The sequence below is a fragment of the Callithrix jacchus genome, chromosome 18 (assembly GCF_049354715.1).
Source record: "Callithrix jacchus isolate 240 chromosome 18, calJac240_pri, whole genome shotgun sequence".
NCBI lineage: Eukaryota > Metazoa > Chordata > Mammalia > Primates > Cebidae > Callithrix > Callithrix jacchus.
In genome coordinates, this window is record NC_133519.1 from 10,711,986 (window position 1) to 10,739,836 (window position 27,851).

The window sequence follows — 27,851 nt, forward strand, 5'->3', positions numbered from 1 at the left end:
GTTGAAAGCTGTCATTACTTCCGGGCAGAAGAATAAATAGCTTTCCTGGCCTAATGTGGTTTTGCTGAAGGAGATATGCCCAGAAAGTCCAGATGAAATTGTCTCTAAGAGTAACCAAAACAGCAGTCCTGGATATTTATGATAGCACTTGAATCAATGCCGTTAAGTTCTGATGGACTCACATGTGATTCTGTTGCTAAAACTCTCAGATGGTGGGACACCCAATAAACATGTCTCAATTATTAAAATCCCCAATCTAAGACAAGTCACATGAGCTTCTCCAAATGCTTCTCCACATCCAGGCATGTGACAGATCATAAGAATCTAGCTCAGTCCTCAAACCACACCCCAAACTTCATTTTCTTCCATAAACAGATGTGGGGAAGGACGAAAAAAGGCTCCTTGGAATAGAAAGGATAATAAATGGGATCTGTAACAGACTCAGTTTCTAACTGGATTCCATGTATAAACTCTCAAGAATACAGGCATATGCCTCTGGATTTTAAGAGTTGCTAATGGGCTAGGCGCTGTGGCTCAGGCTTGTAATCCCAGCACCTCGGGAGGCCAAAGCAGGCGGACAACCTGAGATCAGGAGTTCAAGACCAGCCTGGCCCACATATAGTGAAACCCTGTCTCTACTAAAAAAGATACAAAAATTAGCTGGGCATGGTGGCACACACCTGTAGTCTCAGCTACTTGGGAAGGTGAGGCAGGAGAATTGCTTGAACCCAGGGGGCATACGTTGCAGTGACTCAAGATTGCACCACTGCACTCCAGCCTGGGCAACAGAGTGAGACTCCATCTCTCACTGAAAAAAAAAAAAAAAAGTTGCTAATGAACCAACATAAGTCTCCTAGAGGGAAACCAGGTCCAGACTTGAACAGTTTAAATTTCACTCCTTTTAATCCAGAAGAGGACATACTGGGGGAAGACATCCAGATGTGCCTTAGTGGTTTCAAATTCCAACTCTTCCCCTCTCCCCCAAGAACCTGGGCAACGCCCACCCCAAAACCCCCACCTCAGCAGCGTCCCTGCTGACGTTACTCAGAATGTGTCAGGATCAGGAGGACAAAGGAGGGGGAGAAGTACAGTGTGATCAGAACCCTATGATTTCTAATTCCTGGAATTAAAGACACAGTGTGCCCTATGTCTGTATGTCTGGAGCTTAAGCAATAGATTCCTCTAGTTGTGGGTGCTTGTTGTTTATGAACTGGAAAGGAATGATAAAGCCGCAATTAAGATCACACAACACAAGAAATTTTACAAAACGAAAAAATATTTTGTTTGAAAATCTTTGCTACATGTCATTATTTTTGCCACTGTAAGGCTTAGCACAGATGCCAGCAATACAGAAATGGCCAACAAGAAAACAAAACAATCAAAAATAAAACCCTGAAGGAAAAGCAGAAACAAAACCCCCAGAGCATCTTCTCCCTATCCTTCCCTTCCCCAAAAGCCCTACAATAACTGTACAATATTATAGTCCTGATCACATTTAAAAACAGTCGATTATTTAAAAACAAGGGTTCCATTGGAAACTCAACTTTTTGGTTTCGTAAATTGTGATATAAATATATATGTATACTGTAAGTGTGCACATAGAATAAAAAAATAAACTGTCTCCTTTTTTACTCCACTACCTGGCACCAGACTGGAGACAAAAGGGAGGGAAACCCAGCAAACAGGCATTCCTTTGGCCTCTCCAAGGCCATCTTTGCTCCTCAGTCCCCTGTGACTACATTTAATGTATCATCTCATTAATTCAGTCTTGCACTTTAGCTACTGGCCAAAGCCAATAAAAAAAAGAAAAAACAAAAAAGCTGATATCTATGACTGTTACCTGAGGAAGGTAAAGGGTGATGGTAGTAACCTGTATCTGCATTTATATGGCTATCGTTAATTACCAATGACCCTGCTGAGATAGGTGTCCAGGCTCCATCTGTCACACGAAATTATTACACTTGCACTCTAAAGCAAAACCCAATCTCCAGACTGGAGGGAGCAAAGAGAAAAAACCTCTAGGGCCAGAGACTTCAATCTGTTTTTTGCTAAACTGGGTACTTTGAGTACGGGATAAAAGAGGCTACTTTGCAAGAGGGCTTTGTATTTGGTTTATACTCAAACAGTGAGGATTTTCACCGGGACGGCTAATCCAAGAAGTTGAGTTTCCATGCAGAAATATCCTCCACAGAACACACATCATATGTGATTCTGACAGAAAAATGCAGCATTATCTTTATGGCCAAGTCTTGGATTTCAGAAAGTGTTTATCTTGCCAGCCCGTTTTGGTAAAGTGTGCAGATCTTCCAGATAAGGTGAGAGCACCAAAAGCAGGAGTTACCCACCTTTATCACTGAATGTGTTTGATGAGCAACAACCATATCAGCAGCCGACTTTCTATATTTGCTTTACAGCTGTGTATTGGCTGGGCACGGATGCAAGTGCAGCAAAGACATTTATTTAAATACTCTTTGGCTGCAACAGTAAGTGAAAAATACCTGGAAGATTTAACTCCTTAGGACTCTTTTAAAAGTACACAGAAAGACAAAGATAAAATCTGGGACAAATTTTGCATAATTCCCTAATAGGGAGAGTGAAATACAGAAGCGCATATACACATACACACACACACACACATACACACTCTCACACTTACGTTTCTTTCCAGAGGGGTTGCTCACATGCTCACTTGCTAAAGCCCCATATATACCTACCATGTTTCATGGTCCTCAAATATGAGGACATTTCTCTCCTCTCCTCACTCTCTTCAGAATTTCTTTTCAAAAACGAGTCATACTATCCAAGGCAAACAGTGGATGTCAGATTCTTCTAACCTGCCTCTTAATCTTAGCACAAATCATCACTCCACAACTTCAGGTCAGGAGACATAGGAAAGGTGTTTTAACTTCACCCAGCCTCAAATTTTCAGAGTCCTGAAAGCCTTGGAGATTCATTCCATTTCTTCTATAAATGTTACCTCAGAGAGGCAACAGAGTAGGGGAACAGCCAGAAGGGAAAGGGGGTACATGTCAGGGGTGAGGAAAGGGAAGGGAGAGGAACTTTTATTCTGCTTACAGAAAGATTTGCTTTTTAAAAACAAACAGTGATTTTTCTCCCCCACCCCTTATCCTCACCCCAATAGTTCTATTCTGAAAAGGGAGGAAACATAGTTAGATCAGGGAATTCTTCATTGTTGTAGCTGTTGCTCTGATCTCCCAGCATGGACAGCATCTCCTGATAAAAGAAAAAGATTAAGTTTGGGTCACACACCTTGATCTCTTATACTTCTCAAGTTTTATTCCACCATTCCCCTCCATTATCATCCCTGAACCTGAGTCTTTGCTACGCTGAGCTCTTAGCCTGCCTTCCTTCCAGCAAATTTGACGCATTTAGATCGCAGCCTTTTTTCCTAATCCCTTCTGTCTTCCTCCTACAGTTCCACCTTTTTCCTTTTCCTCGTTCTCAACATTTTCAAAGGGAGAAAAATCTGCTTGCTGTATTTCATATCACCCCCTTTGGACACATATGGAGTCTCTTGTCCTATTTGTTTTTCACCAAGACCTGTTCTACTTTCTTTCAGTCTTTGCTTTAAATCAGCTCTTCCTTTGTCCTGCCTAAGATTACTCCATTCACTCTTGCAGTCCCTCAGGACTGGTGTAAATAGACCATTATGGCTATAATCAGTTGTTCTATTTCATTTACTTTTCATTTTTATAATTTTTTAAATGGAACACTTCATAAATTTTTGTGTCACCCTTGCACAGGGGCCATGCTAATCTTCTCTATATTCATTCCAATTTTAGTATAAATGCTGCTGAAGTGAGCACTACTTTTTATTTTTAATCATTCTGTCTCTTTTAAACCCAAAGCAACTGTGACTTGGGCATGTGGAACTATTTGAATGAGCTAAAGTAACTTTCTTTGGCACCCTCCTATGGCACTGAACTGGTCTGTTCTGGTTAAATGGCATGTATCACACTCAATTGACTCCTTTTTGGTTTGTTTCACAGAGACAGGATCAGACTAGTTGCTCAGCCTGGCTTTGAACTCATGGGCTCAAGTGATCCCCTGCTTCAGCCTTCTAAGAGGCTGACATTATGAGCACAAGCACCACTGCATCTAGCTTCCACAATCCTTTCAATTACTGACAGTGATCCCTAAATTTATCCCTCTCTGTCTTCTCACATTTACCCCCCACCAAACACCTCAATCCAGGCATCCTTCCCTCACCGTCTCTCCTCCTCCCTGACTCTTTTTCTCCCAGCTTCTACTTTTCGAAAATCTTTTCACCCTCTTACCTGGAAGACCTCAGGCTGGCCAGGTTGCTGTGCTGACGATTGCTGAACATGTTGCTCACTAGAACTCGAACGATGATGAGGCTGCTGGCCCTGCCACTGTGGCCAGACACCCACACCCTCTGCTGTCCGTGTCTGGAATTGTCCTGCAGTCTGCCCAGTCTCAGGAGCTAGAAATACAGCAAGGAAGAATAAACAACTCCAATTTACACAATTCCACCGTGTACTAATTCCACAAGTCAAAACTCAGCCCTAAATTAATTTTTCTTCTCCAGGCAGCCTTTCCAAAGAGTCCTTTGCTCATTTAGATTAAATCTGCATACTATTAAATGTATAAAAATTTACATGACTTTACTATATATGCTAAAATATCATTTTTCATGTGGGTAGGTTTTAAATTCTAAATGGACTGTCACCTGGCATTTCCCTACAATTAGGTCAGTGCACCCAGAACACAGGCAAACAACTTTAACTACCAAATCCTTTCTCTTTACTGGTGAGATTTTCCTGTTACTCTCCTTGTGGTCTGGACTCACCAAAGTTGGATCCACGATTGGTGAGACTAGGGTAGGCAGCAGCACCAGGTGATGCAGTGGGAGCACCAGGGAGGGACATGGAGCTGAAGGAGGATGGAGTCTGAAAACTGCCCATGCCAAATTGGGAAGTACGTGCCTTAGTGGTAGCCTGGGTAGCCACCTGCTAAAGAGATGAAGAAGGGATACAGAACAGAGAATTAACATCATTGCACATACCATGCCTATGAGAGTCAACACTGTCAATCCCTGCATCCTTCTGAACCAAGATCATCACTTATTTCCTACTGTGTTTCTTCCAATTACTCTCAATCTCTCTTGACACTATTTTTTAGGCAGCTGAGATAAAAGTACAAAAAGCAACAAACTATGGGATTAATAAAAGTTGTAGTGAAAGCATCTTATAAACTGTAAAGTTATATAAAACTAGAGGCATTCAAAACTGTTAAGTATTACATGCAGGCCAGGTGGGGTGGCTCATACCTGTAATCCTAGCACTTTGGGTGGCCAAGCCAGGTGGATCACCTGAGGTGAGGAGTTCAAGACCAGCCTGGCCAACATGGTGAAACCCCTCTCTACTAAAAATACAAAGATTAGCCAGGCATGGTGGTACATGCCTGTAATCCCAGTTACCCGGGAGCCTGAGGCAGGAGAATCACTGGAACCCAGGAGGCGAAGGTTGCAGTGAACAGAGATTACACCACTGCATTCCAGCATGGGCAACAGAACGAGACTCAGGCTCAAAAAAAAAAAAATATATGCAGAGAAAAAATACTCTGCACCATAATTCAGTCTGTTCTACGTTCATTTGTTCCTAACGGTGCATTTTTTATAAAAACTATTTTCTCACAAGAGTTGTATATGTGCATCGTAGAATATTTGGAAAGTAAAGGAAAACAAAAAGAATCATTCATAATTTGTTAACATGTTTAGATAATTTCTTCGTTTTCATTTCCTCACGCATTTTGTACATAATTGAGATCATACTGCATCTAACATTCTGGAGCCTCCTTTTGGTTTTGACTTTTTAAAACTATTACTTGTATAACATAAATATATAGTAATATTAAACAATCTTTCTTTAGACAATATATTTATTGTGCATTATATTATATATATACAAATTTTTCAACTTTTGTAAACAGACATCACTGTAAGTTAGTCATTAATTTTCTCCTTTGTTCTTGTATTACATAGTCCTAAACAAAGAGGAAACATCTTAGAATTTACTCATAAACAAATGTGAAAACCAAACTCCACTGAGATTTTTTATTATCTGTGATTTTTAATTAGCTCCTCTCAACAAAGATGAAAACTGGAAACTGGAAGATAGGAGTTGCGGAGAAGGTATTTAAAATAGAAAACACTGACTCTACATATGTAAAAAAGACCAAACAAACAAAAAATAATACACAGGGAACAAACAGATATATAAGTTTTACCTGGGCAGAAAAGCCTGAGCGGGTAGTAGGGGTCCAAGTTGGGGCTGCTCCCTGGGTGGGGTTGGAGTGGCGGGAAATCTGGGCCAACATCTGTCCTGCAGAAGCTGATGGCTGGACAATGGTTACAGGAGGGGCTAAACCACTATTCCTAGGAGTGAACAAATGAGGTAAAGGATTAAAATGATAAATTTATTATAGAAGCTAGGAATCAAAGGACAATCTAGTGCTATCCCTAGATCCCCTTGACTTCCTGCAGGTTAAGGAAAATTTGATAACAATTTGGAAAAGACAAGAAAGACTGACAGTCACACACTGACCAGGACACAGAAATGGAGCCTAGTACATGGCAACAGGAAAATGCAAAGAAATAGGAGGAAGAAAAGCAGCTTGTTTGCCTCACACTAGGCCCTACAAGCTTCACTGCTTTTTCTGAAATAACCAGAGAAAGCAAGGGAAGAATAAAATTTGGATTCATCAGCTGAATCCCTCAGGGCCCTGTAAAGCAGCACATATATATGGGGCTCACCTGAAATTCTCTGCCGGCCGGGGGGTAGGAGGGAATGTGTTGCCCTGGGAGAATAGCTGTTGGGTGGCAGGGACAGTGCTGGAGGAGATGCCTTTACTCTGATCTGTGGACCAAAAGGAGTTGGGGGAGGGCCAGTCAAGGGGCTGTAGTATATTAGTTCAGCAAGTTCCTATTTACTCAGGTGGTATTATGATTAAGTGGAAAAACATCGGAAGATTACTGATTGGGTAGTGGCATGCCCATCAGTAAGTGATCTAAATGAGAATTTAAAAGGATAGTGAGAAAGAAACATACCTGCATTGATGTTGTGATAAATTTCTGAAAATCTTGGATCTCTATCCTGGGCAAATAAACCATCTGACTTCTCAAGGGGCTTGCTGTGTTCCGGTCCTGTGGTTGTCACAGGCTGAACAACCTGTGGAATACAATAATAAAAATAACCATTAAAGATTTAACATGACAATTTAATAACCCTAAAATTCATATAAAACATATGTAGATTCTAACTAGTACTGGAGGACACTTCCTAAGTAAATACTCTCTATCCTTTTCAAAGAAAAAGAGGACACAACTTACCTGGGAATGATTGTAGCTGGCCAGTCCATCTCTTCCTGGTACCATGTCCAATTCTGTTTGCTGTTGCTGCTGCCTATATGTCAAAGGACAGTGGAAAAGAGAAATAGGGAAAAAGAAAATTTTTTAAAGAATCTGGAAAAACTAGATTTTTTTTCTTAAAAAAAAGAATTATGGGCTGGGCGCGGTAGCTCATGCCTGTAATCCCAGCACTTTGGGAGGCCGACGCAGGTGGATCACGAGGTCAAGAGATCGAGACCACCCTGGTCAACATGGTGAAACCCCGTCTCTACTAAAAATACAAAAAATTAGGCAGGGGTGGCAGCAGGCTCCTGTAATCCCAGCCACTCTCGAAGCTGAGGCAGGAGAATCACTTGAACCCGGGAGGCAGAGGCTGCAGTGAACCTAGTTTGCGCCATTGCACTACAGCCTGGGTGATGAGAGCAAAACTCCGTCTCAAAAAAAAAACAAAAAACAAAAAAAAATTAACCAACCAACCAAACAAAAAAATATATGGGATTGCAAATGACCACCCCCTGGGTGACTGCTCAACAAATGATTATTTCACTCTTTCTTACCTTGGTGCCAGCTGCCCTGAGCCCATCTCCAAGGGTAAATTAGCTGTGGGACCTAGCTGTGGCCTCTGGACTGCGTTGGAGAGTGCAGGCCGTGGTTCTTGGCTAGAGTTCCTAGGAAAACAGAGTAGACAGTAAAGAAGGGAAGGAAGTGGAGGAGGGGGAGACAGAGACAAAGAGAACAATCAGATTCTGTATGTAAAGCTCTACAGATTCATCTGTAGGTGGAACAATCAATAAATCCTTCATTGAAGTCCAATCCTACAATTAACCTATGATGTCAAATAGAAACTATGTCCTATGGCACAAAGGGTCACCTTGTTGGGTTCTCAGTCCTTCTAGGTATTCAAAACCTGGTTGTTATATATATTCATAGTCTGTATTTTTTTAAAGCATAGGTAAAAAACTGAAAGTATGTACACTGATACATTAACAAAGACTATCTGGAGTATGAAATTTTTTTTTCCTTCTCTCTATACTCTTCAATACTTTCCACATTTTCTATAAAAAAATATTTATTTAAAAATAAAATACTGGCCAGGCACAGTGGCTCACGCCTGTAATCCCAGCACTCTGAGAGGCTGAGGCAGGGTGGATCACTTGAGCTAAGGAGTTTCAAACCAGCCTGGGCAACATGGCAAAACCCCGTCTCTACAAAAAATACAAAAATCAGCAGGAGTGGTGGTGGGCTCTTGTAGTCCCAGCTACTCAGGAGACAGGTGGGAGGATCGACTGAGCCTCAGAGGAAGAGGTCGCAGTGAGCTGAGATAGCGCCACTGCACTCTAGCCTGGTGACAGAGTGAGACCCTGTCTCAGTAAAACAAACAAACAAGCTCTAAAAGCTAATTAAAATTAATCATGTAGGGAAAATGATACGTAAACATGGAGAAAGCAGTTATTTCCAGAAATTCAAGTCCTTAAAATGACTTAAATTTTTTAAAATTTAAATAAAACGGAAACACAAAAATGATGCCTGTTGTATAATATAAACATGCAAAAAGACAGGAAAAAAAAAAGCTACAATGACCATGGCCTTCCACTTGAGTTCTAAGTTAATAAAAACTTCTAACTCAATCCATTGTGTTATATTAAGTTACTTAGCAAAGAATTAAACTTTACAAGTTCTAACGACTGAATTGGACAATGCTGTTGTCACTAGGTATTATTCATACTTGCTAAGTAGTCATAATCTGATCGTCAAGAGCTGGATTCAAGGCCAATTCTACAGAAAAAAAAGATTAAATGGCAAAGTGACAACCTACTAGATGGCTATAATAAAGAAAGACAATAATGAGTGTTAACAAGGATGTGGAGAAACCAGAACCCTTGTACATTGCTCCTGGGAATGCAGAGGGATGCGGGAGCTTTGGAAAACAGTTTGGCAGTTCCTCAAAAGGTAAAACAGAGTTACTCTGTGACCAGCAATTCCACTCCTGGGTGGAATTCAAGAGAATAAAGACATATATCCAAACACAAACTAGTATAGAAATATTCATGAAAGCATTTTTTCAGCTCCTTATCGCTATTTTACAGATGAAAGCATTCTTGATAACCAAAAAGTAGCAACAACCCAATGTCTGTTAATGAACACATAGTATGTGGCATATCTATACAACACGGATGACCTTTGTAAACATTTTACTAAGTGAAAGAGGCCAGTTACAAAGGAACTACATAGTCTGTGATTCCATTTATATGAAATGCCTAGAATAGACAAATTTACAAAGACAACAGATTCATAGTTACACCGAACTTGAGAGGAAGGGGAAAGAACAGGGAATGACTGTTAACTGATCTAGAATTTCTTTTGGAGGAATGAAAATATTCTGAAATTAGACTGCAATAAGAGTTACATAACTATGTGATATACTAAAAAACACTGGATACTTTAAATGGGTGAGGCGTATGATATGTGAAATATATCCCAATAAAACTTTTTTAAAAAGAAGCTGAGAAAAAAAGCTCAAATAGAAAAGTTCAAAAGAGAGGAACAGTAACTAATAAAACAGGAGGATATAGCTATGCTCTAAGCAAACAGCCCAAATAAAGCCCACTGCCTGCTTTTGTAAAGAAAGATTTACTGGAACACAGCCACAGTCTTCCGTTTGTCTATGACTGTTTTCATGCTGCAGCAGAGCTGAGTAGGTGCAATGAACACCACATGGCCCACAAAGCCCCCTTTACAGAAAGAGCTTGCCTACCCCTTGCTCCAGAGGAAAATCCTGCCAGACTAGAGCAATAAACTGGTATATAAAACATAATCCTTTTCAGAATGAGTTGATACATAGAATTGAAATATAAACCCTTCCATTTCAGGACCTAGTCTCTGAATTATTGTTGGTAAAATCTTATTCTGCCCAGGTGCAGTGGGTTATACCTGTGATCCTAGCACTTTGGGAGTTGAAGGAGTATGGATTGCTTGTGCCCAGGAGCTCAAGTCCAGCCTCTGCAACATGGAAAAACCCCATCTCTATAAAAAATACAAGAATTAGCCAGGCATCCTGGTGCACGCCTGTAGCTCCAGCTACTCAAGGGACTGAGGTGGGAGGATCGCTTGAGCCTGGGAGGTCAAGGCTGCAGTGAGCCATGATCATGCCACTGCATTCCAGCCTGGGTGACAGAGTGAGACCCTGTCTGCGGGGGGGAATAAAGTTTACTCTATTCTGATCAACTATCCCAAATCCTGTAAGCTGGAAAATGAGAAACTTCAAACTAATGGTGTTGAATATTGGAAAAGTAGAGGATAAGGGGACAGCTTGATAAGACTAAGAAGACTTGGTCCGTTAGAAATCCCAACGTCGGAAAATGCCTGTGTTATATTGTGAAATACAACTGATTGCTGAACATGGAGGTTGGGGCACCAAGCACTGTGCAGTCAGAATTTCGACTGTGACTTCTGACTCCCCCAAAACTTTACTACTAATGCCTACTGTTGGCTAGAAGCCTTATCAATAGCAAACTGTTGATTAACACATTTTGTATGTTGTATGTGTATATACTGTATTCTTAAAATAAAGCTAAAGATAAAATATTTTAAGAAAATCATAAGGAAGAGAAAATACATTTATAGCACTGTACTGTATTTATTGTTAAGAGTTTATATTATCTGTTTACAAGATGAGTCGTTTCTACGAAGTGGCAAGCAACCACAGTTGCCGACTTCATTCTACAGTACATATCAAGCAATTCACCTTTTTCTTTTTTCTTTTGTTGAGACTTCGCAGGCTAGAGTACAGTGTCGCAATCTTGGCTCACTGCAACCTCTGCTTACCGGGTTCAAGCGATTCTCTTGCCTCAGTCTCCCGAGTAGCTGGGACTACAAGCTCCCACCATCATGCCTGGCTAACTTGTATTTTCAGTAGAGACAGGGTTTCACCATGTTGGCCAGGCTGGTCTTGAACTCCTGACCTTATGATCTACCCACCTAGGCCTACCAAAGTGCTGGGATTACAGGCTTAAATCACTGCGCCCAGCCCACCTTTTTCTTATAATGTCATGACTTTTCCCTGCTTCTTGGGAACACTTCCAGCATCACTAGTGGCACTTCATATTGTTCCTAAATGTTATTAAAGGTTTACAGTATTTCACTAAACATGATGAAAAATACACAAGAACCATGAGATTTCACTTTTTACTACAATATACAATTTACCGGAGAGAATTGCTCATGAAGACATGATTAGCATCATATAGCATGTTAAGCAGACCGGCAACAATTGAGCAATAGGAGGTGGCTATAAAATTATTACAGTAGTACCGTATGTATTACAGTTAACTTTATGCAGTTATAATTTAAAACTACATCTTTACATTTGTTCACATTTATCTCAACTACAAATAGTACCATATATAGTCTGTGCGTATGTATAGGTTGTGATACTTTTTTTTTTTTTTTGAGACGTAGTCTCACTCTGTCACTCAGACTGGAGTGCAGTGGTGCAATCTCAGCTCACCGCAACCTCTGCCTCCCAGGTTCAAGTGATTCTCGCGCCTTAACCTACCAAGTAGCTAGGACTATAGACATGCGCCACCATGCCCAGCTAATTTTTGTATTTTCTTTTTTTTAAGTAGAAATGGGGTTTCACCATATTGGCCAGGCTGGTCTCAAACTCATGACCTCAAGTAATCTGCTCAGCTCAGCCTCCCAAAGTGATGGGATTACAGGTGTGAGCCACCTCACCTGGCCAGCATTTTTACTTTTTATAATAGATTTCTATACACTTTATGGTAGTAAATGATAAAATAAGATTAGAATTTACATATATTTAATACTTTCATGACATGACTTTTTCTAATTTTTTTCAATAAGTCTAGGCTATGTAGCTTATTGTAGGGTTTTTCAAATTGTCACAAATTTCCAAAAATTTTTCCAACACATTTACTGAAAAAAATCCATGTGTCAGTGGACCTGGATTTATACCAACTAAAATCTTTGGAATCTTCAGTACGGTAAGTGTCTTTTTGTCTGCTAGTGAGTTGACTGACGGCTGGCAACCCCTAGGCAGCTTTAGGATAGGGGCTTGTCTCTGGAAAGATCAAGGCAAAATTAGAGGGTTGGGATTTTTAGCCCTAACCTTCAACATCATGGAGGGGCACGGGACTGAAGGTTAAGTTGATTGCCAATGGCCAATGATTTAATCACTCATGCCTACATAATAAATATTCCATTAAAACGCAAAAGGACGCGGTTTGAGGAGCTTCTTGATAGGTAAACACATGGAGATCCCTGGAGGGCAGCCACCCAGAAGGAGTATAAAAGCTCTGTGCTCCTTCCTCCTTACCTTGCCCTATCTATCTCTTCATCTGATGTTCACTAGTATTCTTCGTAATATCCTTTATAATAAACTGGTAAACAAAGGTAAATGTTCCCTGAGCCATTCAAGCAAACTGACGGAACCCAAGTAGGGGGTCATGGGAAACAGCTGGTCAGTCAGATACACAGGTACAACAACCTGGAGCTTGTAATTGGCATCAGAAGTGGGAGCAGTCTCATGGTACTGCATCTACAAATTGGGAGATCTGATGCTATCTTCAAGTAGACAGTAAACTGAATCGAATAGAAGGACAACCAGCTGGTATCCACTGCAGAAGTGACTGCTTGATGTTTTTTTTAAACAGAGTCTCCCTCTGTAGCCCAGGCTGGAGTGCAGTGGCGCAGTCTACTCACTGCAACCTCCACCTCCCAGGTTCAAGCAATTCTCCTGCCTCAGTCTCCAGATTTAGCTGGGACTACAGCCACACACCACCATGCCCAGCTGATTTTTGTGTTATTGCTTGATTGTTTTAGCCCTCACATTGGGCATCAGAAGTATTGTGTGTTGTGAGAGCAGAGGAAAAAGAGCTTTTTCATACTCCTCTATAATACGTACTTCACATTGGTGTTGGTACAGATGATGTACTCAATTTCATCTGAGTAAGGGTTCTGGAAAGTAAAGGAGCTTGTTCTCATCCAGAGCCATTCTTGGTTCTTAGACCGGAACCGGAACATGACAGACAGCACTTGGCCTTTTAATTTCACAACCTGAAAAAGTTTTCATGCCATCAGTGGAACTCATAGAAAATTTTCATTACAAAAATAAATAAAAATTTTCCAATTTCTACAATCCTAAAACTCTTACCATTATCCTTGAAGCACCAGTATTTTTCAGTATTAACACAAAATGAGAAAGTATAAACTAAGTGATTAAATATGGAGGCATATTTCTCATGCTTCCTCTCAGAGACTCACGCTTTCTTATTAGGCTGGTGCAAAACACATTATGATTAAAAAAAAAAAGGCAAAAAATGCAATTTCTTTTGCACCAACCTAATACTATTCTAGTCAAATAGAAATAATACTTATTTATACTTATTTATAGGAAGGAAAAGACTGTTTCCCTACTTCTCTTGGGAAGTCCATTAAAGATACTCTGAGTTCGCTTTAGAAGTCTGTACCAGACATTTGGTAAATTTAATGACACTGAATATAGCTTACATACTGCTCTTTAATCCGATTTCTCCCCTGCAACCTGAGAACATCTGTCTTTTATGCCTTTGGCCTCCCAAAGCGCTGGGATTACAGGTGGGAGCCACCATCCCAGATGAGAATATCTGTTTTCACAGCATCTACAGAGGTTTCCATAAATAAAATTAAGTTGGCTTTAGTCTTGTTTTGCTTTTGTTTTTTGAAAGTAACTAATTTTATTTTATTTTTAGTCTCGCTCTATCACTCAGGCTGGAGTGCAGCAGTGCAATCTTGGCTCACTGCAACCTCTGCCTCCTGGGTTCAAGTAATTCTCATGCCTCAGCCTCCCAAGTAGCTGGGATTAAAGGCATAAGCAACCATACCCAGCTAATTTTTGTATTTTTACTAGAGATGGGGTTTCAGGATGTTGGCCAGGCTGGTCTCAAACTCCTGGCTTCAAGTGATCTGCCTGTCTTAGCCTCCCAAAGTACTAGGATTACAGGTGTTCAGCCACCATGTCCAGCCAATTTTAGGTTATTTTAGATGCTAGTCTCATGGAATAAAAAAATCATCTTTTAACTCTACTTTCCTAAAAATTAAAAAACAACAGTATCAGAAGCTAATCACTTATTTTATAATACTATATGTATCAAAAACTGGGTGATGTGTTTTATATCTATTATCTTATTTAGTCTTCCCAACAACAGTCAGAATTTAGGTACTATTAATATGTTCATTGTATCAATAAGGACACTACTGAGAAAGAAGTTAATTAACTTGTCTAATACAAAGTAAAAACTGTTACTGAAAGCTGTCTATAAAATTCAACAGATATTTTCAGGAGCTGGAGCCTGAGAATGACAGTAACAGTCAGCTTAAATAATTCCTTATAACTCTCACTTATCCATAAAAGAACTGTATAAACCACACAGTGGCTCACACCTGTAATCCCAGCACTCTGGGACGCAGAGGTGGGCGGGTTACAAGGTCAGGAGATCAAGAGCATCCTGGCCAACTTGGTAAAACCCCGTCTCTACTAAAAACACAAAAATTAGCTGGGCGTGGCAGCATGTGCCTGTAATCCCAGCAACTCAGGAGGCTGATGCAGGAGAATCACTTGAACCCAGGATGCAGAGGTTACAGTGAGTTGAGATCGTGCCACTGCCCTCCAACCTGGCGACAGAGTGAGACTCCATTTCAAAAAAAAAAGTATAAAATGAATTTTTCTACTACAAGCTTAGTGAAGCATACAATATATTTTTTTTTTTTTTGAGACAAAGAGTCTAGCTTTGCCATCCAGGTGGAGTGCAGTGGTGCAATCTCGGCTCATTGCAACCACCACCTCTCGGATTCAAGTGATTCTCATGCCTCAGCCTCCCAAGTAGCTGAGATTACAGGCATGCACCACCAAGTCTGGCTAATCTTTTGTATTTTTAGGAGAAACAGGGTTTCGCTGTGTTGGTCGGGCTGGTCTTGAACTACTGGCCTCAAGTGATCGACCTGCCTTAGCCTCCCAGAGAGCTGGGATTACGGGCGTGAGCCACCATGCCTGGCCCAATCGTTTAAATACCTTAAAGACAGCTCCTTGGATACAGTTAGTTGAATACAAGATAGTAAATAGCCAAAGCCAAACAGAAATATCTTGGGCATTACCTATAATTTCAAAGTATTAGTCCTTTTCTATTCCCTTAAGATACAGATTAAGTATTAAAGAATACTAAAACTATAGTGCTTGCCACAGTGTTTAATCAGCAGTCAATATTTATGGAGTGAATATGATAAATATTTATTCAGCTCCAAACCAGGAAAAAAGTTACCTGTTGGAAGCTGTCTCTTAGAAGCTGCTGGTCTTCAGGATGACAGAATTCTACAATATTCTTTCCTAATAGATCCTAGAAGAGAGAAAGAAGAGTAAGATTCATACTTTTATGGTCATCTAACTGGTTTAGTCCATCAGCTGGGGACCTGGATTTTATTTCTTCTGTTTTAATCCTAAGATTGTAGTTAAGTGTGGAGAAAAAAAAAAAAGAAAAGAAACAAAAGATGAAATCTACTAAAAGAAGATAGAATCTGTTAAGGAGCTAGCTTCTAGAACATTTTTCTTTTTCAGAATATTACACATTTATTTTAATGAGATTATAAATTTTTCATATAATTTACATTCATAATTCACCCATTTTAAGTGTACAATTTGATGGTTTCTACTGAATTTATACAATTGTGCAATGATTATCACAATCCAGTTTTAGAATTCAGTTTTAGAACACATTCACTGCCCCAAAAAGTTCCCTGTGCCATCTGCAATCAATCTCTGCTCCCACTCCCCTCCCTGGCCAACCACAAATCTGCTTTCTGCCTCTCCAGTTTTGCCATTTCTAGAAATTTCATATAAATAAAACAACACAATATGTGGTCTTTCGGGTCTGGCTTCTTTCACCGAGCAGAGCACTTCTGAAGTTCATCTATATGGTTGCGTTATCAGTAGTTTACGCCTTTTTGTGCTCAGTAGTATTCTAACATGGATATAACGCAGTTGTGTATTCATTTACAAAGTATTAATGGACATTTAAATAGTTTCCTTTTTTGGCTATTATCAATAATACAGATACGGACTGTACACAACGGTGTATAAATCTGTGTGTGAACATGTTTTCATTTCTCTTAGGTATGTTTAACTTTGTAGGAAACTGCCAAAATGCTTTTGCAAAGTAGCTATACCATTTTACAGGTCTATCACCAATGTATGAGGGTTCCAGCTTCTACATATTTTCACCAATACTTTTTGATTATAGCCATTCTAGTGGGTATATAGTGGTATCTCATTGTGATTTTAATTTGCACTTTCCTAATGATAAAAAGATGTTGAGTGTCTTTTCATATGCATAAATGCATATTTACTCTTGTGCCCTTTTTTTAACCAGCAGTTTATTATACTGTAAGTTCTGGGGTACATGTACAAGTCGTGCAGGGTTGTTACATAGGTATACATATGCCATGGTGGTTTGCTGCATCCATCCCCTGCTGTCACCTATATTAGGTATTTCTCCTAATGTACCAGCTGTTTGTCTTAATGAGTCATTTATATATTCCTGGTACAAATCCTCTTTCAGATATATGATCTGTAACTATTTTCTCTCCATTTATGTCTGGTCTTTTCATTTTCTTAATATCCTTTAAAGAGGGCAAATTTTAATTACAATTAAATCGAATTTATCATTTTTTTCTTCTGTGAATCATGCTTTCAGTGTTATGTAAGAAATCTTTTGTCTAACTCAAAATCACAAAGATTTTCTCCTAGAAATTTATTTGTAACTTTAGCTCTTACATATTTAGACCTTTGAGCTGATTTCTGTGTATGAGGTAAGATCTATGCGTTTTCATTTTTGTTTTTTTTTTTCTTTTTTGCATATAGATATCCAATTGTTCCATTTGTTAGAAATACTTCTTTTATCCATTGAATTGTCTTGGCACCTTTGCTGAAAATGAGTTGACAAGTATAAGAATAGACTCACGGTGGCTCATGCCTATAATCCTGGCACTTTGGGAGGCCGAGGTGGGCAGATCATGAGTTCAGGAGTTCAAGCCCAGTCTGGCCAACATGGTGAAACCCCGTGTCTACAAAAATGCAAAAATTAATTGGGTGTGGTGGCATGTGTCTGTAATCTTAGCTACTGAGGAGGCTGAGGTAGGGGAATTGCTTGAAACCAGGAGGCCGAGGTTGCAGTGGGCAGAGATCACACCACTGCACTCCAGCCTGGGAGACAAAGCAAGACTCTGTCTCAAAAAAAAAAACAATAGACTCTATTCTGGACTATTGCTCTACATATCTAGCCTTACACCACCACATTGTCTTGATAACAGCTTTATAGTTAGTGTTAAATCAGGTAGTGTAAATTCTCCTTGTTCTTTGTTTTCAGAACCTCTTTTTCACCAAATTCTTTCACATAGCCACAGCCAGAAGTCCCTCCTTCCCCCAACAGTTTTAAAAGCTCATATGATGAATCAATTCAGGGATGGCTAACTGGTCTGTTGCATGAGTAAACTGTAATGACTGGTGCTAAATCTGCATGTTTTATGGGCTATTATTCATTTAGATAATTATATGAATTACCTAAATATGGCCATACTGGTATAACTAATTAATATGAGTACCTTTGAATCATTATCTGTATTAATATCAATAACAAAAAATAAATACATATTTGTACCTGCTTCTCCCACCTGGTTTCACAAGCCATATTTCTCTAGATGAGATGACAGTCTTAACAGGAAGCTGAAAATAAATTTAGGTACTAACAGAATATGATGATCTCTTTTTCTCAACTGAGGTTGGTATGTTTTGGCTATCTGAGGAATTACATGATTACATAATCTCAACAGAGCCAAAGGAAAACTGAGATCTAAGTATTAGTGATGTACAGCTCCAGCTCCTCACCTGTGGCTGGTAGCCAACAGTAGCCACACAGCGATGATCCACAAAAGTGAAGATGCCCTCAATGTTGTGTCGGGAGATGAACTCTGTTGGCTGACAAACATTACTCATGTCTGTACAGTTGGGAGAACTAGTTACCTGAGAGTGAAGAGATAAAAATGAGGTAAAATGATACCATTCTTTACATATATATTTCCTATCTCCTCATGGTCTTTTGCATAGACATAAGATTACCAGTTTTAGCAACTTCTAAACTTTCACATTTTATCCAAAAAGGGAAAAAATGACAATCACGATCAGACAAGGCATAAGGTCTAGCTCTACTCCCATGTATGTACACTTTACCAAGTTAATAAAGTAAGAATAAAATTTATTCAACCTAAAATCCACTTACTTTCATCTGGCTAGGCTGAGCTCATTACTCAGATTGATACAGTATAAGTAACCAAGAAACTTATCTATACTTATGAAAAGAATCAAAATAATTCCACTTTTCTGTTGCTAGGTAATGATAAAATGAAAAGAATCTTTCTTCATTTGTATGTGGCAAAGGAAATTAACCGGAAATAGAAAATTAAGCATGATAAAGCTAAAAATAAGAAAGACAAGGGGAGAAAAGATCTCCCTTCTCTTATACTTTTCAATTTCTACTTAAGTCCAAGAATAGCAATGGTCACAATAAACGCTGTATTCCTTCACATTTTTACAGTTTGATAAAAGTTGTCATTTGTATTCAGATATTAAAGGAAAATTAACAGAAATGAGTCCTGAAGATTGTTTCTAATTGAAAGGGACATAGACATGGAAAATTCATACTTGCCTGCAATCTGCCAATGGCCACTAGGCAAAACTTGCTTCCCTGGCCAGCTTCTGGGTCATCATCTGGGAGGGAAACACCTTCAGAAAGGTGAGGTTAAAAGATTTAACAGGGACCTCCAACTCAAATGCCTTCAAACTCAGACAAGATTCAAAATAGACCTATTTATGGGCCGGGCACCGTGGCTCAGCTTGTAATCCCAGCACATTGGGAGGCCGAGATGGGCAGATCACTTGAGGTCAAGAGCTCAGGTTGGTCAGGAGTTGAGGCCGGTCTACTAACAATACAAAAATTACCTGGGCATGGTGGCACATGCCTGTAATCCCAGCTACTTGAGTAGGGCTGAGGTGAGAGAATCACTTGAACCCAGGAGGCAGAGACTGCAGTGAGCCGAGTTCATGCCACTGCACTCCAGCCTAGGTGACAGAGCGAGACTCCCTCTCACAAACAAACAAACAAACAAAATAGATCTAGTTATGAAGAGGCTAAGCATAAAGCAATAGAGAATGATAAATGGTAAGAATAAATAATCATATAAAATTTACCATATATGCCAGTCATTGTTTTATGTATTTACATATATATTAATTCCTACATTTTACCCATATTAATTATAGTAAACTGGAAAATACAAGCCCTACCCAAAGTATTCTAAAAAAAACTATGCAGGCCAAATCAGGTACATATGAAGACATCCATTCTATGACCACGTTGCAGGCAGAAAATAGATGCTCTGCCCAATCTGTGACTTTCAAAGTTAGCAAACAACCCAAAATGCAGTTATACCATCAACAGTTATTCATGTCCCTTGGAAAAGAGAGAAACCAACGTTTTACACAGTAAGGGAATAAGACTGCCTTTCTCCCCTATTTTTTTGCATAGTTATGTTCTTTTTACCCAGAAAAATAGTATTCCTTGATGATACACAGAGGTAAGAAAGATCACATGCTTTAAATGTATGGTTTATACAGTATGTAGACTAAGTAGTTCAAATGTCATTACCACCTCAGTTAAATTTTTAAAAGTTATATTAACTACTTTTATTGGGTACCTGCCATATGTCAGGCACTGGGCTGAATGCTTTCCTTAAATTAAATCTAATCCTCACAAAAACCCTATATAGGATGTATGGTCTCTGAAGTACAGATGAGCAAACAGCTTTATAAAGGTCAAGCAACTTACCCTAGGTGATGTCACAAATAAGTAACAATGACAGGAGTCCTACCCAGGTTTTTCCATGTCCAAAGTTTAACCTCTTTCCAAGACATATCACCTTGCTTCTCTTTTCTCTTAGTCTCTGTCTCCCCAAAACCCCTATTTTCCAATAATACCCATGCAGCAGCGAAGTAATAAAGTTGCCAAGATTTGGAAACTGACAAGCCAACTTAAAATGTTGATCCCTGCGACCCAATCACCTTTCTCACATTCCTTGTTTGACCTCAAATTCTAATAAAGCTAATCTGCTGAAAGCTTGATTTAAAGCCTTTGCAGAGAATATTCTCTTGATAAGTTATTACAATAAAGGCATTTTCCCCCTTTTCCCTCAAAGTCTTGCTTTAACTTTAGAAAGCTTTCTCAGGTTAACTGCATTCGATGTCTGTTTCTTTGCAACAAATGCTTAGAACACATGTTCATATAAATTTGTGCATTTAATAACCACATTCTGTGACACAGCCAATACTATTTTCCAGTCTGAGTAATCTATCTCCTCAACTGGAATAAAAGATCAATAATGGAAGGGTAAGATTGTGCATCTTCTTTCATCTTATATGAAAGTACATTTCATATACCAGGTATATAATAAATATTAGCTTTCATGGACTCTGTGAGGAACCAAATGTACCAAGGGGAACTATTTACTATCTCACTTTCTTACCTGCTGGGGGCCAGGCCTTGATGTAGCCTGTGCAGTGGACCACCACAAAGTGAGGTTCCCCATCCTTTACAGAGCCAAGTCCATTCCTAGAAGAGTTATAGGAGTTAGAAAAAAAAATCAGGCCAGGCGCGGTGGCTCACACCTGTAATCCCAGCACTTTGGGAGGCCGAGGTGGGTGGATCACGAGGTCAAGAGACTGAGACCATACTGGTCAACATGGTGAAACCCCGTCTCTACTAAAAATACGAAAAATTAGCTGGGCATGGTGGCGCGTGCCTGTAATCCACTCAGGAGGCTGAGGCAGGAGAATTGCCTGAACCCAGGAGGCGGAGGTTGCGGTGAACCGAGATTGCGCCATTGTACTGCAGCCTGGGTAACAAGAGCGAAACTCCATCTCAAAAAAAAAAAAAAAAAGAAAAAGAAAAAAAATCTACCCAGTAAAACTCAAATGGCAATGCTGACTTAGTACCTTTAAGTTTAGGCTCTTAGGAGTTTCTCACCTAAAAATGACCACCACATTTTACCCTTGCCAAAGTAAAGTAACAAAAGGTATGCAGTGGGAGAAAAGTAGGTAAAATAGCAGAGCAACTTCCTTAAACAGGATTTTAAGAGACGTTTTAGGAAAATATTGCCAGAAAAAAAGGAACTGGGAGGTGAGAGATGAAAGTGAAGGCTGCTGAAGGAATGACTACAGTAAGATAGGTAAAAAAAGTGATGATCTCTACAGGTATTTGGCCACCCCTTTGGTTTTCATTGCTTAGGACCTCACCTGCATCTGTTCCTCACAAAGCTCAGCCTATTCACAGAAACTGGGTCCACAGTGCTACTGCCACACCTGTTTCAAAGAACAAAGATATTAAAAGCAATCAGGCTGCATTATTAAAGAACTTTCCATCGTAACAGCAGAATAACAGGCTCTGGATACAATCAGACATAGAAAATTGGTAATGCTACTAATAAGGAAGGATAAAGATAAGTCAGGCTTGGTATTTCTAGAACTTTTAACTGTCATAGAATTTGAAGTTAAAATGTTTCGTATGTTCTTCAAATGCAAATATTCCCAACATCAAGAGTTGGTAAGCCTTTTCTGTAAAGGACCAGATATTAAATATTTTCAGCTTTGTGGGCCAGTCTGTTGCAAACTAGTCAACTCTATCCATAGCATGAAAGTAGCCATAGATAATATGTAAAAATATGGGCATGGCTATGCTCCAGTAAAACTTTATTTACAAATAAAGGGCTGTGGTTTGCTTACTCCTGCTCTACTTTAACCACAACTTAATGTAATTGCTACATTTCATTACTCTCTTGCTCTTGCCTATGTCTTTGCATTAGCCATGTCCACATGTTGGGATACTTCCTTCAATGCTAGTTTCCCTCTCCCCATCCTTTAAAACAAAATAAAACTTACATAGGGTTAATATGTATCATGCTCTGTTCTAAATATCTATACATATATTAATTCATCTAATCTTCCTAACAACTTTATAAGGTCAGTATTATCTCCAATGTGAGATGATACAGTCATGTAATCATCCAAGGTTTCAGAAGAGAGCATCAAAGCTAGAATTCAAATCCATAAAATAATATGGATTAAAATAAAATCCAGCAGTCTGAGTCTAGAAGCTACTCTAAATTACTAAACCAGGCTGGGTGCAGAGGTACAGGCCTGTAATCTCAGCATTTTGGGAGGCCAAGGCAGGCAAATCACTTGAGGTCAAGAGTTCGAGACCAGCCTGTCCAACATGGTGAAACACTGTTTCTACTAAATATATAAAAATTAGTCGGCTACAGTGGCATGTGCCTATAGGCCAGCCACTCAGGAAATGGAGGCATGAGAATCGCCTGAACCCAGGAGGCAGAGGTTACAGTGAGTCAAGATCAAGCCACTACATTCCAGCCTGGGCAACAGAGCAAGACTGCCTAAAATAAATAAATAAATTACTAAACCACCTAATGTTAAATTTTGTGACTCTCCAAGGAAACCTTTAATATCCTACCCATAATTTCTAGCAACCATCCTCTCAGTACAATGTAGTCAATTTCCATTACATAACCTGAATTTTGTGACCATGAGATGCCTTTTGTACCTGTATAGAAAGGACCACCATCAGGCCAGGCGCGGTGGCTCATGCCTATAATCCCAGCACTTTGGGAGGCCAAAGCAGGTGGATCACAAGGTCAGGAGTTCGAGACCAGCCTGGCCAAAATAGTAAAACTCTGTCTCTACTAAAAATACAAAAAATTAGCCAGGTACGATGGTGGGCACCCCTAATACCAACTACTTGGGAGGCTGAGGCAGGAGAACTGTTTGAACCTGGGAGGCAGAGGTTGCAGTAAGCTGAGACTGAGCCATTGTACTCCAGCCTGGCAACAGTGTGAGTGAGACTCCATCTCAAAAAAAAAAAAAAAAAAAAAAGAAAAGGACCACCATCTTTTCTACAGAATCCTAAATGTACAGTATATAATTTATAAACACTAAACACTAACTCTAGACATAGGAAGTCTCAAATTTCTAATAAAAAAAATAAGTATGGGAGTAAATAGATACTGCCTTTTGATTTCATGGGGAAAAAGCAAAAATTTTGTAGTCAGACTACTATGAATTAAAACAAAATCCTGTATCAAACGCTATGTAATCGTGGGAAGTTCATATCTTTCTTTTTTTTTTTTGAAACACAATTTTGTTCTTTTTGCCCAAATTGGAGTAAAATGGCATGATCTTGGCTCACTGCAACCTCTATCTCCTGGGTTCAAGCAATTCTCCTGCCTCAGCCTCCCAAGTAGCTGGGATTATGGGCACACACACTACCAAGCCTGGCTAATTTTTAATTTTTTTAGTAGAGACAGGGTTTCACCACGTTGGCCAGGCTGGTCTTGAACTCCTGACCTCAAGTGATCCACCCGCCGCCTCAGCCTCCTGAAGTGCTGGGATTACAGGCTTGAGCCACTGCACCCAGCCAAGTTCATGTCTTTATATCTGTTTTTCTGTCTGCAAAATGGTAACCATGAAGCTTACCCTGCAGGGCAATTGTGAGGATGAAATAAGATGACAGACATCAATCACTTATCATAGTGTCTGGCAAGTTCAGAAACGTTAGTCCTCTTACCAAATATTTTATTCTGTGTTACAATCCATCTAGGTATTGAGAGTTAAATTTAATCCACTGGAGCTAATCCAACTTAACTCCTCTGATGGAAATAAAACTCTCAGCTTTTGATTATTCCTATACCATACACTAGCATGGGTAAAAATAAAATAAAATAAAATAAGAAGATTCTTCCTATACCAAATCACAATCCTCAGCTTGACACTCACCTCATTCGGCAAATAAATGATCTCCTTGAGCCCATACACATTCTCATGGAAGACTGCTGACCTTCCTTTTTCACTGTTCCAGTCTTTAGATCCAGGATACGCCCTGAAGGAGGATGTGAAGAGCAGTCTGGAGCACATTTTTGTGTGTGGAGAAGACGGGGAGAGATACTGAAGGCAAAGATAAGTAAGCATCCTACTCATGCCCTTAATCTCCTTGCTTACAACAGAAATGACCAAGTGGGAGATTAATTTTTTTTAAGCCTAAAATATTTAAATTCTCATCAATGAATCTCACTCTTAAGTCCAAAGGTAGCACTGAAAATAACACTGTGCAAGGAAAAGTAGGAGTGGAAAGTAGTAGTAGAAAACAAGAGGGAAGGTTATATACTCATGCCTGATTACTTGTATACAGAGTAAATGTCATTGGCTGAAAAACAAGTAATTTTCTGTAGTCCCAGCTAATCAGGAAGCTGAGGCAAGAGGACTGCTTGAGGGCAGGAGTTTGAGGCTGTAGTGTACTATGATTATGCCTGTGAAAAGTCACTGTACTCTAGCCTCAGCAATAAAGCAAGACCTTGTCTCAAAAAACAAAAAGAATAAAAATAAAAATTTTAAAAAAGAAAAAAAACAAGTAATTTTATATGCTATAGAAACATAGATCTGTTAGTTGGTCTTCTTTATTATACAGAAACAAAGAACAAGATTTGGGGAAAAGAACTAGAAAAATGAAATCATAAAAACATAAAAGAAGAGAAAACTTGTCAGGTGTGGTGGCCCATCCCTGTAATCCCAGCACTTTAAGAAGCCAAGGTGGGAGGAATGCTGGAGGCCAGGAGTTTGAGACCAGTCTGGGAAACAGACAGATCTTGTCTCTAAATAAAATTTTAAATTAAGTTAGCCAAGTGTGGTGACCTGAACTACCCCTAGCTACTCAAGAAGCCGTAAACAGGCAGATCACTTGAGCCCAGAAGAGTTCAAGACTACAGTAAGCTATGATGCACTACTGCACTCCAGCCTATGCAAGAGAGTGAGATCCTCTCTTTTGGGTGGGGAGAAAAAGGAGGAAAACTAAAGATTAACACTAATATTGAGTATATTGAAATTTCTTACATTTAATTTTAACTACCAATTTTTATCTGCTTCCACTTTAAATATTTTTCTAGAGCCACTCAAGAATAGATGTGACTTGTTTCCTCTAGCCAAACTCCGGCAAAAAGACTGAACAGTAATGAAATGGGAGAAAAAAGAAAAACGGTACAGATACAAACAAAAGAAAACACCTTATACACTAACCATATCTACAGAATAAAAATGTGGGCTGGGCATGGTGGCTTACACCCATAATCCCAGCACTGTGGGAGGTGGAGGGGGGCAGATCAAGAGAGGAGACCATCCTGGCCAACATGGTGAAACTCTATCTCCACTAAAAAATACAAAAATTAGCTGGGAATGGTGGCATGTGGCTGTAGTCCCAGCGACTCAGGAGGCAGGAGAATCGCTTGAACCTGGGAGGCGGAGGCTGCAGTGAGCTGAGATCACGCCACTGCACTCCAGCCTGGGTAACAGAGCAAGACTCCAATCTCTAAAATAAAATAAAATAAAATAAAATAAAATAAAATAAAATAAAATAAAATAAAATCTGTTATCATTGAATCTAGCACAAAGCCAAGTACCAGGAGGTAGAAAAAATATCAGATAATTATCCATACAAATGAGATAAAAGCATGAATGATTATTTTATAATGGAAAAAAGTACCGTAGGTTTGGCTTTTACCGTTCTTTTTACCCTAAGATAAAAGTAAAATATTATCACTAATGAAATATTTTCTAAGGATGAGCCACAAAGTAGATAACCTCATGTGGATAAAAAGAACTGATTAAATTTATTAAAGGAGAAAATTCTAGAAGACTTGCCAGAGTCAACAAACCAATTTAAGAGCTAAAACATCTCTTAAGCCTCAGGAAAAAGAGAAAGGACTTCCCATTCATTTACCATACACATAACTCTCACCTGTCAGGGCATTTTCCGAAGTGGAAAGCTGCTCACGAAGTTTATCCACATCATCTGGGTGCACCTGATCATAGAGGGTGCTGCCAAACCATTCAGACTGTGGCTGGTTCAAAACAGGAGTCACGGAGTCAGAGACATACACCACCCGGCCTGTCTCACATGAGACAATAAACAGAAAGCCATCTGCTGCCTCCAAGATCAAATGTTTCAGTTCCTGCCCAAGGAAAAGAAATAGAAGTTAATACTAATCTCTGAAAAAACAAGTATTTCTATTCACAGGAAGAGGACACTTGAGGCCATGTGCATCTCTCCATAAGCAACTACTGGCTCACACCTGATCCACAGCCACAGGTTTCCACCCTAAATGTAGTTACCTTCATCGATAAGAAGGTTTTTTTTCTAAAACATGTTTCCTCAATTTCTCTATTTCACTATCTACCTCTTCCTCTCTATTTCAGGATTCAAGAAGAATAAAAAGGCTTGGGCAGGCCGGGCATGGTGGCTCAAGCCTGTAATCCCAGCACTTTAGGAGGCCAAGGCAGGTGGATCACAAGGTCAAGATATGGAGACTATCATGGTCAACATGGTGAAACTCCGTCTCTACCAAAAATACAAAAAAATGAGCTGGGCACGGTGGTGTGTGCCTGTAATCCCAGCTACTCAGAAGGCTGAGGCAGGAGAATTGCCTGGGTAACAAGAGCAAAACTCCGTCTCAAAAAAAAAAAAAAAAAAAAGGCTTGGCCTAGGCACAGTGGCTCATGCCTGTAATCCCAGCACTTTGGGAGGTCAAGGTGGGAGGATCGCTTGAGTCCAGGAGTTCGAGACCAGCCTGGGCAACAGAGAGAAACTCCATCTTTACAAACAAACAAACAAACTAGCTGGGTGTGGTGGCACACACGCCTGTAATCCGAGCTACTCAGAAGGCTGAGGTGGGAGGATCATCTGAACCTGGGAAGCAGAGATTGCAGTGAGCTGAGATCACACCACCGTACTCCAGCCTGAGTGACAGAGCAGAGATCCTCCCAAAAAACAGGCTTACCATGAACAATAATTGACTTCTTAATTCCATCCTCTCTGGCCTTTTTTCAGGATCTTGCTTAACAAATATTCCCACTTTCTCTCTTTCCCCTCAAGCCTATAAAAATGATCAAGTTGGCCGGGCGCGGTGGCTCACGCCTGTAATCCAAACACTTTGGAGGCCAAGGTGGGTGGATCACCTGAGGTCAGGAGTTCAAGACCAGCCTGACCAACATGGTGAAACCCCATCTTTAAAAAAAAAAAAGATCAAGTTTTCTCGATTCTATATAAATATTCCCTCAACTTGACCCACCCCATCTCTCTTTTCAGCAGCAAGCTTATACTAAGAATAGTATTATATTAACTGGCTTTCTCCTCTTACCTTTCAATTATTTCTCAATCTCACTGCAATCTGCACTTTACTGTTTTTTTGTTTGGTTTGGTTTTTGTTCTGTCAGGAACAGCATATATATATATATTTTTTAGGCGAT

The 27,851-nt window shown here is 39.7% G+C and overlaps 1 protein-coding gene and 1 non-coding gene across 27 annotated transcripts in view; both read right to left on the bottom strand.

The window, feature by feature from the left end:
- Positions 1-1,258: 1,258 nt before the first annotated feature.
- Positions 1,259-27,851, bottom strand: part of ARNT (aryl hydrocarbon receptor nuclear translocator) — a 63,928-nt gene continuing 37,335 nt past the window's right edge. For 8 of the 26 annotated variants that reach the window (XM_054247397.2, XM_035279697.3, XM_078355561.1 and 5 more), the window contains 16 exons: positions 26,344-26,557; positions 24,333-24,459; positions 21,783-21,848; positions 21,014-21,099; positions 19,141-19,217; positions 18,324-18,458; positions 15,706-15,780; positions 13,314-13,465; positions 7,948-8,058; positions 7,373-7,445; positions 7,091-7,211; positions 6,797-6,899; positions 6,271-6,418; positions 4,832-4,994; positions 4,299-4,465; positions 1,259-3,234 (listed from right to left, as the gene is read on the bottom strand). In XM_054247397.2, the coding sequence (XP_054103372.2) occupies positions 3,145-3,234; positions 4,299-4,465; positions 4,832-4,994; positions 6,271-6,418; positions 6,797-6,899; positions 7,091-7,211; positions 7,373-7,445; positions 7,948-8,058; positions 13,314-13,465; positions 15,706-15,780; positions 18,324-18,458; positions 19,141-19,217; positions 21,014-21,099; positions 21,783-21,848; positions 24,333-24,459; positions 26,344-26,557 (1,908 nt within the window). In that variant the 3' untranslated portion in view covers positions 1,259-3,144. The remainder of the gene's footprint in view (positions 3,235-4,298; positions 4,466-4,831; positions 4,995-6,270; positions 6,419-6,796; positions 6,900-7,090; positions 7,212-7,372; positions 7,446-7,947; positions 8,059-13,313; positions 13,466-15,705; positions 15,781-18,323; positions 18,459-19,140; positions 19,218-21,013; positions 21,100-21,782; positions 21,849-24,332; positions 24,460-26,343; positions 26,558-27,851) is intronic. The other 18 variants (XM_078355559.1, XM_035279699.3, XM_078355564.1 and 15 more) reach the window with 5 other exon arrangements.
- LOC118149317 (U6 spliceosomal RNA) lies at positions 3,720-3,827 on the bottom strand. The gene has a single exon (XR_004736706.1). It is a non-coding gene; the product is annotated as a U6 spliceosomal RNA (small nuclear RNA).